Source organism: Oncorhynchus gorbuscha, linkage group LG02 (assembly GCF_021184085.1).
Source record: "Oncorhynchus gorbuscha isolate QuinsamMale2020 ecotype Even-year linkage group LG02, OgorEven_v1.0, whole genome shotgun sequence".
Classification (NCBI taxonomy): Eukaryota; Metazoa; Chordata; class Actinopteri; order Salmoniformes; family Salmonidae; genus Oncorhynchus; species Oncorhynchus gorbuscha.
In genome coordinates, this window is record NC_060174.1 from 107635573 (window position 1) to 107649383 (window position 13811).

General features: G+C 44.2%; 1 protein-coding gene across 1 annotated transcript in view; it reads left to right on the forward strand.

Annotated features, from left to right (window-relative positions):
- Positions 1 to 4576, forward strand: part of LOC124015240 (olfactory receptor 1500-like) — a 17028-nt gene extending 12452 nt beyond the window's left edge. Inside the window, exons 5-7 of the mRNA XM_046330316.1 lie at positions 2175 to 2378; positions 3844 to 3992; positions 4205 to 4576. Coding sequence (XP_046186272.1) covers positions 2175 to 2378; positions 3844 to 3992; positions 4205 to 4349 — 498 coding nt within the window. The 3' untranslated portion in view covers positions 4350 to 4576. The remainder of the gene's footprint in view (positions 1 to 2174; positions 2379 to 3843; positions 3993 to 4204) is intronic.
- Positions 4577 to 13811: the final 9235 nt, after the last annotated feature.

Sequence of the window (13811 nt, forward strand, 5' to 3'; positions counted from 1 at the left end):
CCTTGGGTAGGTGGAGGGAGTCTGGAAGAGCATCTAGGAATCTTTGGGTTGTCAGAGAATTTATAGCACGACTTTTGAAACTCCTTGGTTGGGGTCTGAGCAGATTATTTGTTGCGATTGCAAACGTAATAGAATGATGGTCCGATAGTCCAGGATTATGAGGAAAAACATTAAGATCCACAACATTTATTCCATGGGACAAAACTCGGTCCAGAGTATGACTGTGACAGTGAGTAGGTCCGGAGACATGTTGGACAAAACCCACTGAGTCGATGATGGCTTCGAAAGCCTTTTGGAGTGGGTCTGTGGACTTTTCCATGTGACTATTGAAGTCACCAAAAGTTAGAATATTCTCATGACTACAAGGTCCGATAGGAATTCAGGGAACTCAGTGAGGAACGCTGTATATGGCCCAGGAGGCCTGTAAACAGTAACTATAAAAAGTGATGGCTGCATAGATTTCATGACTAGAAGCTTCTTTTTTTTGTCAATTGAAATTTGCTATCGTGAATGTTACGGTCACTTGTGTAACCAGGAGGCGAGGACTCATTTAACACAGTAAATTCATCAGGCTTAAGCCATGTTTCAGTCAGCCTGCTGCCTGGCCTGCACCCTATCTCATTGTAGAGCTAGAGGAGTTAGAGCCCTGTCTATGTTGGTAGATAAGATGAGAGCACCCCTCCAGCTAGGAGGGAGTCCGTTACTCCTCAGCAGGCCAGGCTTGGTCCTGTTTGTGGGTGAGTCCCAGAAAGAGGGCCAATTATCTACAAATGCCATCTTTTGGGAGGGGCAGAAAACAGTTTTCAACCAGCGATTGAGTTGTGAGACTCTGCTGTAGAGCTCATCACTCCCCCTAACTGGGAGGGGGCCAGAGACAATTACTCGATGCCGACACATCTTTCTAGCTGATTTACACGCTGAAGCTATGTTGCTCTTGGTGACCTCTGACTGTTTCATCCTAACATTGTTGGTGCCGACGTGGATAACAATATCTCTATACTCTCTACACTCACCAGTTTTAGCTTTAGCGAGCACCATCTTCAGATTAGCCTTAACGTCGGTAGCCCTGCCCCCTGGTAAACAGTCTATGATCGCTGGATGATTTGTTTTAAGTCTAATACTGCGGGTAATGGAGTCGCCAATGACTAAGGTTTTCAATTTGTCAGAGCTAATGGTGAGAGACTTCAGTGTCTCAGACACCATACCGGGAGGAGTAGAGACCAGAGAAGGCTCGGCCTCTGACTCCGACCCGTTTCTTAATAGGGAAAACCGGTTGAAAGTTTCTCGTCTGAATGAGTGACACCGGTTGTGCATTCCTACAGCATTTCCCTCCGGAAGCCATGAGAAAATTGTTAGGCTGCGGGGGCTGTGCGAGGGGATTTATACTACTCTCTGCATTTATTGGTGGCACAGACGCTGTTTTGTCCTTTCCTACACTTAAATGACCCTTGCCTAACGATTGTGTCTGAAGCTGGGCTTGCAGCACAGCTATCCTCGCCATAAGGCGATATTTCTCCTGTATATTATGAGTACAGCGACTGCAATTAGAAGGCATAACGTTAATGTTACTACTTAGCTTCGACTGGCGGAGGTCCTGATGAACCCCGTCCAGATAAAGAGTCCGGGGTGAAAAAGTTGAATGAAAAAGGTTGAGTGAGGGGAAAAAATAAAATTATATAAAACGGTATTTTAAAAAGTAAAAACCGTAAAGTTGGCAGGTAGGCAGGTAGGCAGGTAGGCAGGTAGGCAGGTAGGCAGGTAGGCAGGTAGGCGGGTAGGCAGGTAGGCGGGTAGGCGGGTAGGCAGATAGGCAGGTAGGCAGATAGGCAGGTAGGCAGGTAGGCAGGTAGGCAGGTAGGCAGGTAGCGAAGAAAGGTTAACAACAATCCGCACAGCGGCGCGTAAACAAGCCTACAAGTGACAGGAAACCCACTTCCTTGACACTACGATTCTGTTTGCTCTTTGTGATCTATGTTCGTCTTTTAATGGACATTACTGGTGTAAAAAGGCCTATAAATTAATCTTATTGATTGGGAATGACACTACACCTTCTCTAAACTCTTATTCACCTCCCAGAAAGTAGTGTTGACCTGATCTGTAGAACCTACGGTGTACTTTGGGATCTGGGCCGGGTTGACATTGACAATGACTGTGTTTGTTTGTTTATCTCCCAGAAAGTGTCATTCTGTGGTCCCAACCGTATCCTCCATGTCTACTGTGATGCTATAGCACTGACTAGGCTGTCCTGCTCCAACATGGTGGCGATCAATAATAGCTCCTATGGGCTGGCCATGTTTGTCCTCCTCGTCCCCCTCTCCCTTATCATCTTCTCCTACATCAGCATCATCGTCACCGTGATGCGCATGGCCAACGCACAGGTCAGAGACAGTGTGTTTGGAAGGTGGGGGCTGGATGTGTATGGGTTGGAGGGGGGGGGGTTGTGCTTGTGTCCCTAAATCCAACTACTCTGTCCTAAACCTTACCCCTAACCCTAGCCCATTCCGCTAACCCTAATCCATAACCCACTGCGTGTCTCTGTCCTAACCCACTGCATGTCTCTGTCCTAACCCACTGCATCTCTCTGTCCTAACCCACTACATCTCTCTATCCTAACCCTAACCCACTATATCTCTCTGTCCTAACCCACTACATATCTCTGTCCTAACCCACTATATCTCTCTGTCCTAACCCACTACATATCTCTGTCCTAACCCACTATATCTCTCTGTCCTAACCCTAACCCACTACATCTCTCTGTCCTAACCCACTACATCTCTCTGTCCTAACCCACTATATCTCTCTGTCCCAACCCTAACCCACTACATCTCTCTGTCCTAACCCACTATATCTCTCTGTCCTAACCCTAACCCACTATATCTCTGTCCTAACCCTAACCCACTACATCTCTCTGTCCTAACCCTAACCCACTATATATCTCTGTCCTAACCCTAACCCACTACATCTCTCTGTCCTAACCCACTATATCTCTCTGTCCTAACCCTAACCCACTACATCTCTCTGTCCTAACCCACTACATCTCTCTGTCCTAACCCTAACCCACTACATCTCTCTGTCCTAACCCTAACCCACTACATCTCTCTGTCCTAACCCTAACCCACTATATATCTCTGTCCTAACCCTAACCCACTATATATCTCTGTCCTAACCCTAACCCACTACATCTCTCTGTCCTAACCCACTATATCTCTCTGTCCTAACCCTAACCCACTACATCTCTCTGTCCTAACCCTAACCCACTACATCTCTCTTTCCTAGCCCACTACATCTCTCTGTCCTAACCCACTACATCTAACCCACTAAATCTATCTGTCCTTACCCACTATATCTCTCTGCCCTAACCCTAACCCACCATATCTCTCTGTCCTAACCCCTAACCCACTACATCTCTCTGCAGTAACCCCTAACCCACTGCATATCTCTGTCCTAACCCCTAACCCACCGGGTCTCTCTGCCCTAACCCTAACCCACTGTGTCTCTCTGCCCTAACCCACCATATCTCTCTGTCCTAACCCTAACCCACTGTGTCTCTCTGCCCTAACCCTAACCCACTGTGTCTCTCTGTCCTAACCCCTAACCCACCGGGTCTCTCTGCCCTAACCCCTAACCCACTGTGTCTCTCTGCCCTAACCCTAACCCACCGGGTCTTTCTGCCCTAACCCTAACCCACCGGGTCTCTCTGCCCTAACCCTTAACCCACCGGGTCTTCCTGCCCTAACCCCTAACCCACCGGGTCTTCCTGCCCTAACCCTAACCCACCGGGTCTCTCTGCCCTAACCCTAACCCACTGAGCGATTTTCTCCAACTTTCTCCTCTCTATCCCAGGGCAGACGGAAAACCTTCTCTACCTGTGGTACTCAGGGATGTCTCATTCTTATCTACTACATCCCCCGCTTCATAGTCTACTCCACGCCCTACATGCCCAACGTGACAATTACCCCTGATCTCCGCGTCTGCCTCAGCCTCATCTATAGGTAGGTAGACCACAGATGAGAGGTGCGCCACGTTTCTAGGGTTTGGGAAAAGGGCAGAATACTCATTTACGTTTGAATCAAATGGACAATAAACCTGCTCCAGGGGCGTGTTAGTGTTTCTCAAGGGGGTTTGTAAAACGGAAAAAAATATTTCTTTTTCCGCGGCAACTGACAAAGTCAACTTGTTCTGATGTGGTCCTTCTATTCTACAGCCTGTTCCCACCAGTGGCCAACCCGTTCATCTACTGTTTCAGGACCAAGGAGATCAGAACCATCCTGGGGCGATGGAGACAGCGTTGGGGGAATAGCCGGACAGAACCGCGGAAACCCAACACCGTGGCTGTTATCACGAGATGAGATACCACACACTGGGGGTTATAGGGTTATAACATGTTATAATACAAGTAGGATAGCCATCCTGGGGTGCTGGGAACAGGGCTGGAAGAACAACATTCTGCCTGTCATCAATAGACGAGGGGTTCGGTTATAACATGTTAATTCAGGGTTATGACCTGTTATTTCAGATATATAACATGTTATTTCAGATATATAACATGTTATTTCAGATATATAACATGTTATTTCAGATATATAACATGTTATTTCAGATATATAACATGTTAATTCAGAGTTATGACCTGTTATTTCAGATATATAACATGTTATTTCAGATATGTTAATTCAGATATATAACATGTTATTTCAGATATATAACATGTTATTTCAGATATATAACATGTTATTTCAGGGTTATAACATGTTAATTCAGGGTTATGACCTGTTAATTCAGATTATAATATGTTATTTCAGATATATAACATGTTATTTCAGAGTTATAACCTGTTAATTCAGAGTTATGACCTGTTAATTCAGAGTTATGACTAGTTAATTCAGAGTTATGACCTGTTAATTCAGGGTTATAACATGTTATTTCAGAGTTATGACCTGTTAATTCAGAGTTATGACCAGTTAATTCAGGGTTATGACCTGTTAATTCAGAGTTATAACCTGTTAATTCAGAGTTATGACCTGTTAATTCAGAGTTATTTCAGAGTTATGACCTGTTATTTCAGATATATAACATGTTATTTCAGAGTTATGACCAGTTAATTCAGAGTTATGACCTGTTATTTCAGATATATAACATGTTATTTCAGAGTTATGACCAGTTAATTCAGAGTTATGACCTGTTAATTCAGAGTTATTTCAGAGTTATGACCTGTTATTTCAGAGTTATGACCTGTTATTTCAGATATATAACATGTTATTTCAGGGTAATAACATATAATGAATATAACAGGCAACTCAACACTGTAGCTGTTATCACTAGACGAGACTCACACACACGTGGTTCTGTATCGTTGTATAAAAATATATATCTGTTTCATCTTTAAAATATGACTTGCGTCGTCTACTGGGTGGTCTCGTTGCTCTGGCGTTGTTGGATATTACTATTCTCAATGGATCTGACGGAGAGATGGCACTTGACATTCTGAAAATAGCATTTATTTGTATTTTATAGTATCATAACAAACAGTAAATCTAATTTTAAACAAGCCAGTTAATTGTGCTGTCTGATTAACTCTCAACCAGTATGGATAATGTGGAGGAGAAGAGGGAGGGGGAAGGGGTGCAGAGGGCAGAGTGTTTTGTTTTGTTTGTCCCACCAAGACGTACACATGCTAAAATCGTCACCGGTCTCATCATCAGTCACACCTGGACTTCATTTACTCCCTGATTTACTCACCCTTAATAGAGCACTCTACTGTTATCAGTTGTCAGGTAGTATATGCTCTGTTTTACACACATTATCCTCTGTTTATTGTACATTATCCTCTGTTTATTGTACATTATCCTCTGTTTTCATACATTATCCACTGTGTTCATTATCTTGTTTTTTACATTATCTGTTATCATACATTATCATCTTTTATTAAACTCACAAACTGTTTATTAGCATTTCCCTGATTCCCATTATCATCTGTTTAGTGTACATTACACCTCCCCTTTTTATCATACATTATCCTCTGTTTATCATACATTATCCACTGTCTTACACACATTATCCTCTGTTTATTATACATTATCCTCTGTTATCATACATTATCATCTGTTTAGTGTACATTATCCTCTGTTTTACACACATTATCCTCTGTTTATTATACATTATCCTCTGTTATCATACATTATCATCTGTTTAGTGTACATTATCCTGTGTTTATCATACGTTATCCTCTGTTTATCATACATTATCCTCTGTTTATCATACATTATCCTCTGTTTATCGTACATTATCCTCTGTTTATTATACATATGTTTATCATACATTGTCCTCTGTTTATCATACATTATCCTCTTTTTATCATACATTATCCACTGTTTATCATACATTATCCTATGTTTATCATACATTGTCCTCTGTTTATCATACATTATCCATTGTTTATCATACATTGTCCTCTGTTTATCATACATTATCCTCTGTTTATCATACATTATCCTCTGTTTATCATACATGATCCTCTGTTTATCATACATTATCATCTGTTTATCATACATTATCCTCTGTTTAGCATACATTATCATCTGTTTATCATACATTATCCACTGTTTATCATACATTATCCACTGTTTATCATACATTATCCTCTGTTTATTATACATTATCCTCTGTTTATTATACATTATCCTCTGTTTATCATACATTATCCTCTGTTTATCATACAGTGAAACAGTTAAGCCTTCCTTAAAGCAGTCCAACATATTACCACTGCTACACCTGGCTATCAGGGGATGCCTTGTCTGGCAGTGAAACAGTTCATTCAGCCTCATTTACTGCCTTTTAAATAAACATAGCTGATATGGCTGACTTGCACATGTTTCTACGGACAATGGAGATGTAGAAATTATTGCATAAGGGGATGACGACCGCATAAGAGGCAATCTGTAATTTCAAATAAGACATGAATGAGCTAATATGGGAGGTATTCAATAAAACTATTTGTTCAGCACTTTTGAAATGTACAGCGACAGAATTCTGAACATGGGCCATTCTTACATTGTTCTCCCTGTACACAAAGTCAGAGCTGTTGGATAAATAAAGGGGGGCATATAAGCAGACAATGAAAGGTCTTACAATATTCAATGATTCCATTTCTCTAAACAGGTTATAGGCTACATGTGCACCACCAGGTCAGAAGAGTAGGTGGAAAAGTTTAGGTGGAAAAGTTTAGGGTGGAAAGGGCACATGGGCTACTAACAGCTGGCAGTGAACACAACATACATTTTATATGACCTTCTTAGTTACAGTATAGATATCTCCCTGGCATATTACATTATTTATGCAGCAGCACAGAATACTTTTTTGGACTCCCCTTGCTGTGCTGTCCTCACTTGAACAGGAAGGTGGCACGGCACGGTGGTCCTTCGTGGGCAAATTTTGTCATGAAACCTTTTCAAATTCTGTCATTCTCTGGATTTATGGTGCTTTCAGGACAACTGGGAACTCTGTAGTGGCCAATCGATTCAAACATGACACGACCAAGAACTTTGAATTTAATGATAGACTTTTAATACACCCGTATCATAAGTTGGAGAGTCCCGCGGGACTCATGGGACCCACCCCTTTTCCAGAGCCCTGGCTCCAGTATTTATCCACATATCACATATAAGCCCATCCCACATGTAAATTACGTTACATTCCAATCCGTGCATCCTGCTTGTACAGACCAGTAACGCCCACATCTGCTTTCGGCAGATTACAAGACCCTTGCTGTTCCTGCACTTAGCTAAATGCATTCTTTTGTTTGTGGACTATCCAGGATCAGCAGATTGATGTCTCCTCAGTTTCTAGCGTGTCCAGCTATACTAAAAATAGTTTCCATTCCTCTATTTTACAGCCCTGTGCTTTGGCTCTGTAATTAACTCTGTGTCCCTTTTGTGTGTGTGTCTTTTATCTCTCTTAGCTTTAGGGTACCCAGCGGCCCTGTGATTGATGTCTGTAATCCATCAGTTGGTCATTTGGACTGACCCCGTCCTCAGACAACCTTTTTGATCCTTGTATGCCCAGCTGGTCTAGGAATGTTTCTCAGCTATCCCATACCCCCACGGCCTCCATCCGCTTCCTGCCCCACACAACAGACAATGCACTTTACCAGAACAGGGAATGAACCCATAAGTGTACCCTTCTTCTTTTGCTATCAAATCATGCACATAATCTCCCACAACTCTTGGGGGAAAGATAACAAGGTCGAATCAGGATGACATCAGAGATCTTCAGGTCGTAGCTCTAGAAAGAGGTCCGAGTTCCCGACTTACAATTCCAAATTCCAAAATGTTGTTTTCCCAGTCGGAGCTAGATTTTATTGATGTTTTTGGCCAATGTTGAATCTTTATCATTTTAAGCTTGGAAAAGAGACCCTTAAATCCAGACTAGGGACCACACTCCTACTCCACTGAATAGCAGGCTACTTGGTTGCTTTGCAATGCTTGCAGTTCGCCACTGGTTCTTTCCAAACCACTCATTGTTGAATTTGCGATTTCCAACTTGTGTAATGTTTATGTCCAATGAGCAGTGATCCGTTTTATCTATAATTTATCTATATGACAAGGATTAAACAGGATTTGCCAGTAGAGTGTTAATGATGACTGCTAGCTAAGATTTTGAAAGTATGATGTTGACATGATCAGTCCAATCAAAGCTGCTGTAGATATAACGTGATTTGACGTCATTTTATCTGTGGCCAATGAACTTGAGCCTTCTTGGATGGGCACTTCTAATGTAACTCTATGACAGCACCCAACAGTTTTGAATTTCTCCATGAGTGACAGAACACTGAGCCAATCACAGCGGCCGTGGCCCACTCCAACACCCGTCCAGTCAGCAGGAAAATAACTGTGGCAACGTTGGACCTCTCCGTGGTGGGGGCTCCTATCTGATGAGCAAAATAGAGGGAGCACTGGATGAGGAAGCCACAGCATTTGGGTGGAGACCCGTCCTATTTGTCTGGGAATGACAAACGGGCATAGCTGACCTGGGAGAACTGTTGGATGGGCTAGGCTCGACTTGTGGTAGAGAATCCTCCGCTTGTTGGAGGTGAAGCCCCTCGTGGAGTGTCGAGACGTTGAAGAAAGCGAGGGCCTCATCCATAGCCGACCCCAATTGTGCCAGTTGGTCATGGGATTTGGCAAAGTAGGTGTCCCTGTTCGCTGAGCATCTGGGAGATGTTCTGATTAACAGCTGCTTCCATTTGTTGAGGTATTCTGTAGTATTGATGCAGGTAGTCAGGAAGCAGGTGCAGTAGGTGAGTTTAATAATAATGAACATAGAATGATAGAAAACAAGAGAAACCTCTGACAAGGAGACATAACCAATACTACCGGATAACAATGGCGCCAGAGAAGAAGGTCTGACGTTTTACGTGTCCCCAACCGATTGTGGGGGTTATTTGCGTTGTTTGTGTGTTGTTTGTAACTTATTTTTAAACTTATTTTGTACATAATGTTGCCACTACCGGCTCTTATGACCAAAAATAACTTCTGGACATCAGGACTGCGATGACTCACCACGGACTGGCAGAATCCTTTTTTTATTTTAAGGAGTCTGACGAGCCCGAAGCAAATGATATACTGCTTTCTCGGGAAAAAGTGAAGAGGAAGCAGAGAAAAAGGGTCCAGAGGGAATTCGTAGGCGATCGAATAAACCCCCACTTCCTTCCATTTTGCTAGCAAATGTGCAATCTTTGGACAATAAAATCGATGACACACGCAGAATATTAAACTACCAATGGGACCTTCAAAACTGTAACATCTTATGATTCACGGAGTCGTGGCTGAACGATGACACTATGAACATACTGGTTATTTACCATACCGGCTCAGCGTTCAACACCATAGTGCCCTCAAAACTCATCACTAAGCTAAGGAACCTGAGACTAAACACCTCCCTCTGCAACTGGATGCTGGACTTCCTGACGGTCAGCCCCCAGGTGGTAAGGGTAGGTAACAACACATCCACCACGCTGACCCTCAACACAAGAACCCCTCAGGAGTGTGTTCTTAGGTACCTCCTGTACTCCCTGTTCACTCATAACTGTAAGCTGAAATGGACAACAATGAATGGAACTTATTGGCACCGTAAGAAATCAATTTGTCATGTTCTGACCTTTATTTCCTTTGTTTTGTCTTTATTTTAGTATGGTCAGGGCGTGAGTTGGGGGGGGGGTGCAGTCTACGTTTTGTGTCTCTTTGTCTTTCTATTTCTGTGTTCGGCCTGGTATGGTTCTCAATCAGAGGCAGGTGTCGTTAGTTAGGTAGCCTTTTTCCACCTGTGTTTCGTGGGTGTTTCTGTCCTGTGTTTTATGTATGTACAGGATGTACAGGACTGTTTCGGTTTCATATCGTTCTCTTTGTTGTTTTATTCTTTCGTGTTCTGAGTTATAAATAAATATAATGAACGCTGCGCATTGGTCCGATCAGAGGAAGAGGAAGAAACCAGCCGGTACTTACCACACTGCATCTTGGTCCGATCAGAGGAAGAGGAAGAAACCAGCCGGTACTTACCACACTGCATCTTGGTCCGATCAGAGGAAGAGGAAGGAACCAGCGGTTACTTACCAAGCTGGGCATTGGTCCTCCGATCCTTCTTACTACTACTTACGGGACTGTTTCGTTTTTTTCACATTTATTGTTTTTATATTTTGTGTTCATGTTGAGTTTTTCTTATTATAACATGGACACTTACCGCATCTTGGTCCGATCAGAGGAAGAGGAAGGAACCAGCCGGTACTTACCACACTGCATCTTGGTCCGATCAGAGGAAGAGGAAGAAACCAGCCGGTACTTACCACACTACATCTTGGTCCGATCAGAGTAAGAGGAAGAAACCAGCCGGTACTTACCACACTGCATCTTGGTCCGATCAGAGGAAGAGGAAGAAACCAGCCGGTACTTACCACACTGCATCTTGGTCCGATCAGAGGAAGAGGAAGGAACCAGCCGGTACTTACCACACTGCATCTTGGTCGGATCAGAGGAAGAGGAAGGAACCAGCCGGTACTTACCACACTGCATCTTGGTCCGATCAGAGGAAGAGGAAGAAACCAGCCGGTACTTACCACACTGCATCTTGGTCGATCAGAGGAAGAGGAAGAAACCAGCCGGTACTTACCACACTGCATCTTGGTCCGATCAGAGGAAGAGGAAGAAACCAGCCGGTACTTACCACACTGCATCTTGGTCCGATCAGAGGAAGAGGAAGAAACCAGCCGGTACTTACCACACTACATCTTGGTCCGATCAGAGGAAGAGGAAGAAACCAGCCGGTACTTACCACACTGCATCTTGGTCCGATCAGAGGAAGAGGAAGAAACCAGCCGGTACTTACCACACTGCATCTTGGTCCGATCAGAGGAAGAGGAAGGAACCAGCGGTTACTTACCAAGCTGGGCATTGGTCCTCCGATCCTTCTTACTACTACTTACGGGACTGTTTCGTTTTTTTTCACATTTATTGTTTTTATATTTTGTGTTCATGTTGAGTTTTTCTTATTATAACATGGACACTTACATCTTGGTCCGATCAGAGGAAGAGGAAGGAACCAGCCGGTACTTACCACACTACATCTTGGTCCGATCAGAGGAAGAGGAAGAAACCAGCCGGTACTTACCACACTGCATCTTGGTCCGATCAGAGGAAGAGGAAGAAACCAGCCGGTACTTACCACACTGCATCTTGGTCCGATCAGAGGAAGAGGAAGAAACCAGCCGGTACTTACCACACTGCATCTTGGTCCGATCAGAGGAAGAGGAAGGAACCAGCCGGTACTTACCACACTGCATCTTGGTCCGATCAGAGGAAGAGGAAGGAACCAGCCGGTACTTACCACACTGCATCTTGGTCCGATCAGAGGAAGAGGAAGAAACCAGCCGGTACTTACCACACTGCATCTTGGTCCGATCAGAGGAAGAGGAAGAAACCAGCCGGTACTTACCACACTGCATCTTGGTCCGATCAGAGGAAGAGGAAGAAACCAGCCGGTACTTACCACACTGCATCTTGGTCCGATCAGAGGAAGAGGAAGAAACCAGCCGGTACTTACCACACTACATCTTGGTCCGATCAGAGGAAGAGGAAGAAACCAGCCGGTACTTACCACACTGCATCTTGGTCCGATCAGAGGAAGAGGAAGAAACCAGCCGGTACTTACCACACTGCATCTTGGTCCGATCAGAGGAAGAGGAAGGAACCAGCGGTTACTTACCAAGCTGGGCATTGGTCCTCCGATCCTTCTTACTACTACTTACGGGACTGTTTCGTTTTTTTCACATTTATTGTTTTTATATTTTGTGTTCATGTTGAGTTTTTCTTATTATAACATGGACACTTGCATCTTGGTCCGATCAGAGGAAGAGGAAGAAACCAGCCGGTACTTACCACACTACATCTTGGTCCGATCAGAGGAAGAGGAAGAAACCAGCCGGTACTTACCACACTGCATCTTGGTCCGATCAGAGGAAGAGGAAGAAACCAGCCGGTACTTACCACACTGCATCTTGGTCCGATCAGAGGAAGAGGAAGAAACCAGCCGGATACCACACTGCATCTTGGTCCGATCAGAGGAAGAGGAAGAAACCAGCCGGTACTTACCACACTGCATCTTGGTCCGATCAGAGGAAGAGGAAGGAACCAGCCGGTACTTATCACACTGCATCTTGGTCCGATCAGAGGAAGAGGAAGGAACCAGCCGGTACTTACCACACTGCATCTTGGTCCGATCAGAGGAAGAGGAAGAAACCAGCCGGTACTTACCACACTGCATCTTGGTCCGATCAGAGGAAGAGGAAGAAACCAGCCGGTACTTACCACACTGCATCTTGGTCCGATCAGAGGAAGAGGAAGGAACCAGCGGTTACTTACCAAGCTGGGCATTGGTCCTCCGATCCTTCTTACTACTACTTACGGGACTGTTTCGTTTTTTTCACATTTATTGTTTTTATATTTTGTGTTCATGTTGAGTTTTTCTTATTATAACATGGACACTTACCGCATCTTGGTCCGATCAGAGGAAGAGGAAGAAACCAGCCGGTACTTACCACACTACATCTTGGTCCGATCAGAGGAAGAGGAAGAAACCAGCCGGTACTTACCACACTGCATCTTGGTCCGATCAGAGGAAGAGGAAGAAACCAGCCGGTACTTACCACACTATTGGTCCGATCAGAGGAAGAGGAAGAAACCAGCCGGTACTTACCACACTGCATCTTGGTCCGATCAGAGGAAGAGGAAGAAACCAGCCGGTACTTACCACACTGCATCTTGGTCCGATCAGAGGAAGAGGAAGGAACCAGCCGGTACTTATCACACTGCATCTTGGTCCGATCAGAGGAAGAGGAAGGAACCAGCCGGTACTTACCACACTGCATCTTGGTCCGATCAGAGGAAGAGGAAGAAACCAGCCGGTACTTACCACACTGCATCTTGGTCCGATCAGAGGAAGAGGAAGAAACCAGCCGGTACTTACCACACTGCATCTTGGTCCGATCAGAGGAAGAGGAAGGAACCAGCGGTTACTTACCAAGCTGGGCATTGGTCCTCCGATCCTTCTTACTACTACTTACGGGACTGTTTCGTTTTTTTCACATTTATTGTTTTTATATTTTGTGTTCATGTTGAGTTTTTCTTATTATAACATGGACACTTACCGCATCTTGGTCCGATCAGAGGAAGAGGAAGAAACCAGCCGGTACTTACCACACTACATCTTGGTCCGATCAGAGGAAGAGGAAGAAACCAGCCGGTACTTACCACACTGCATCTTGG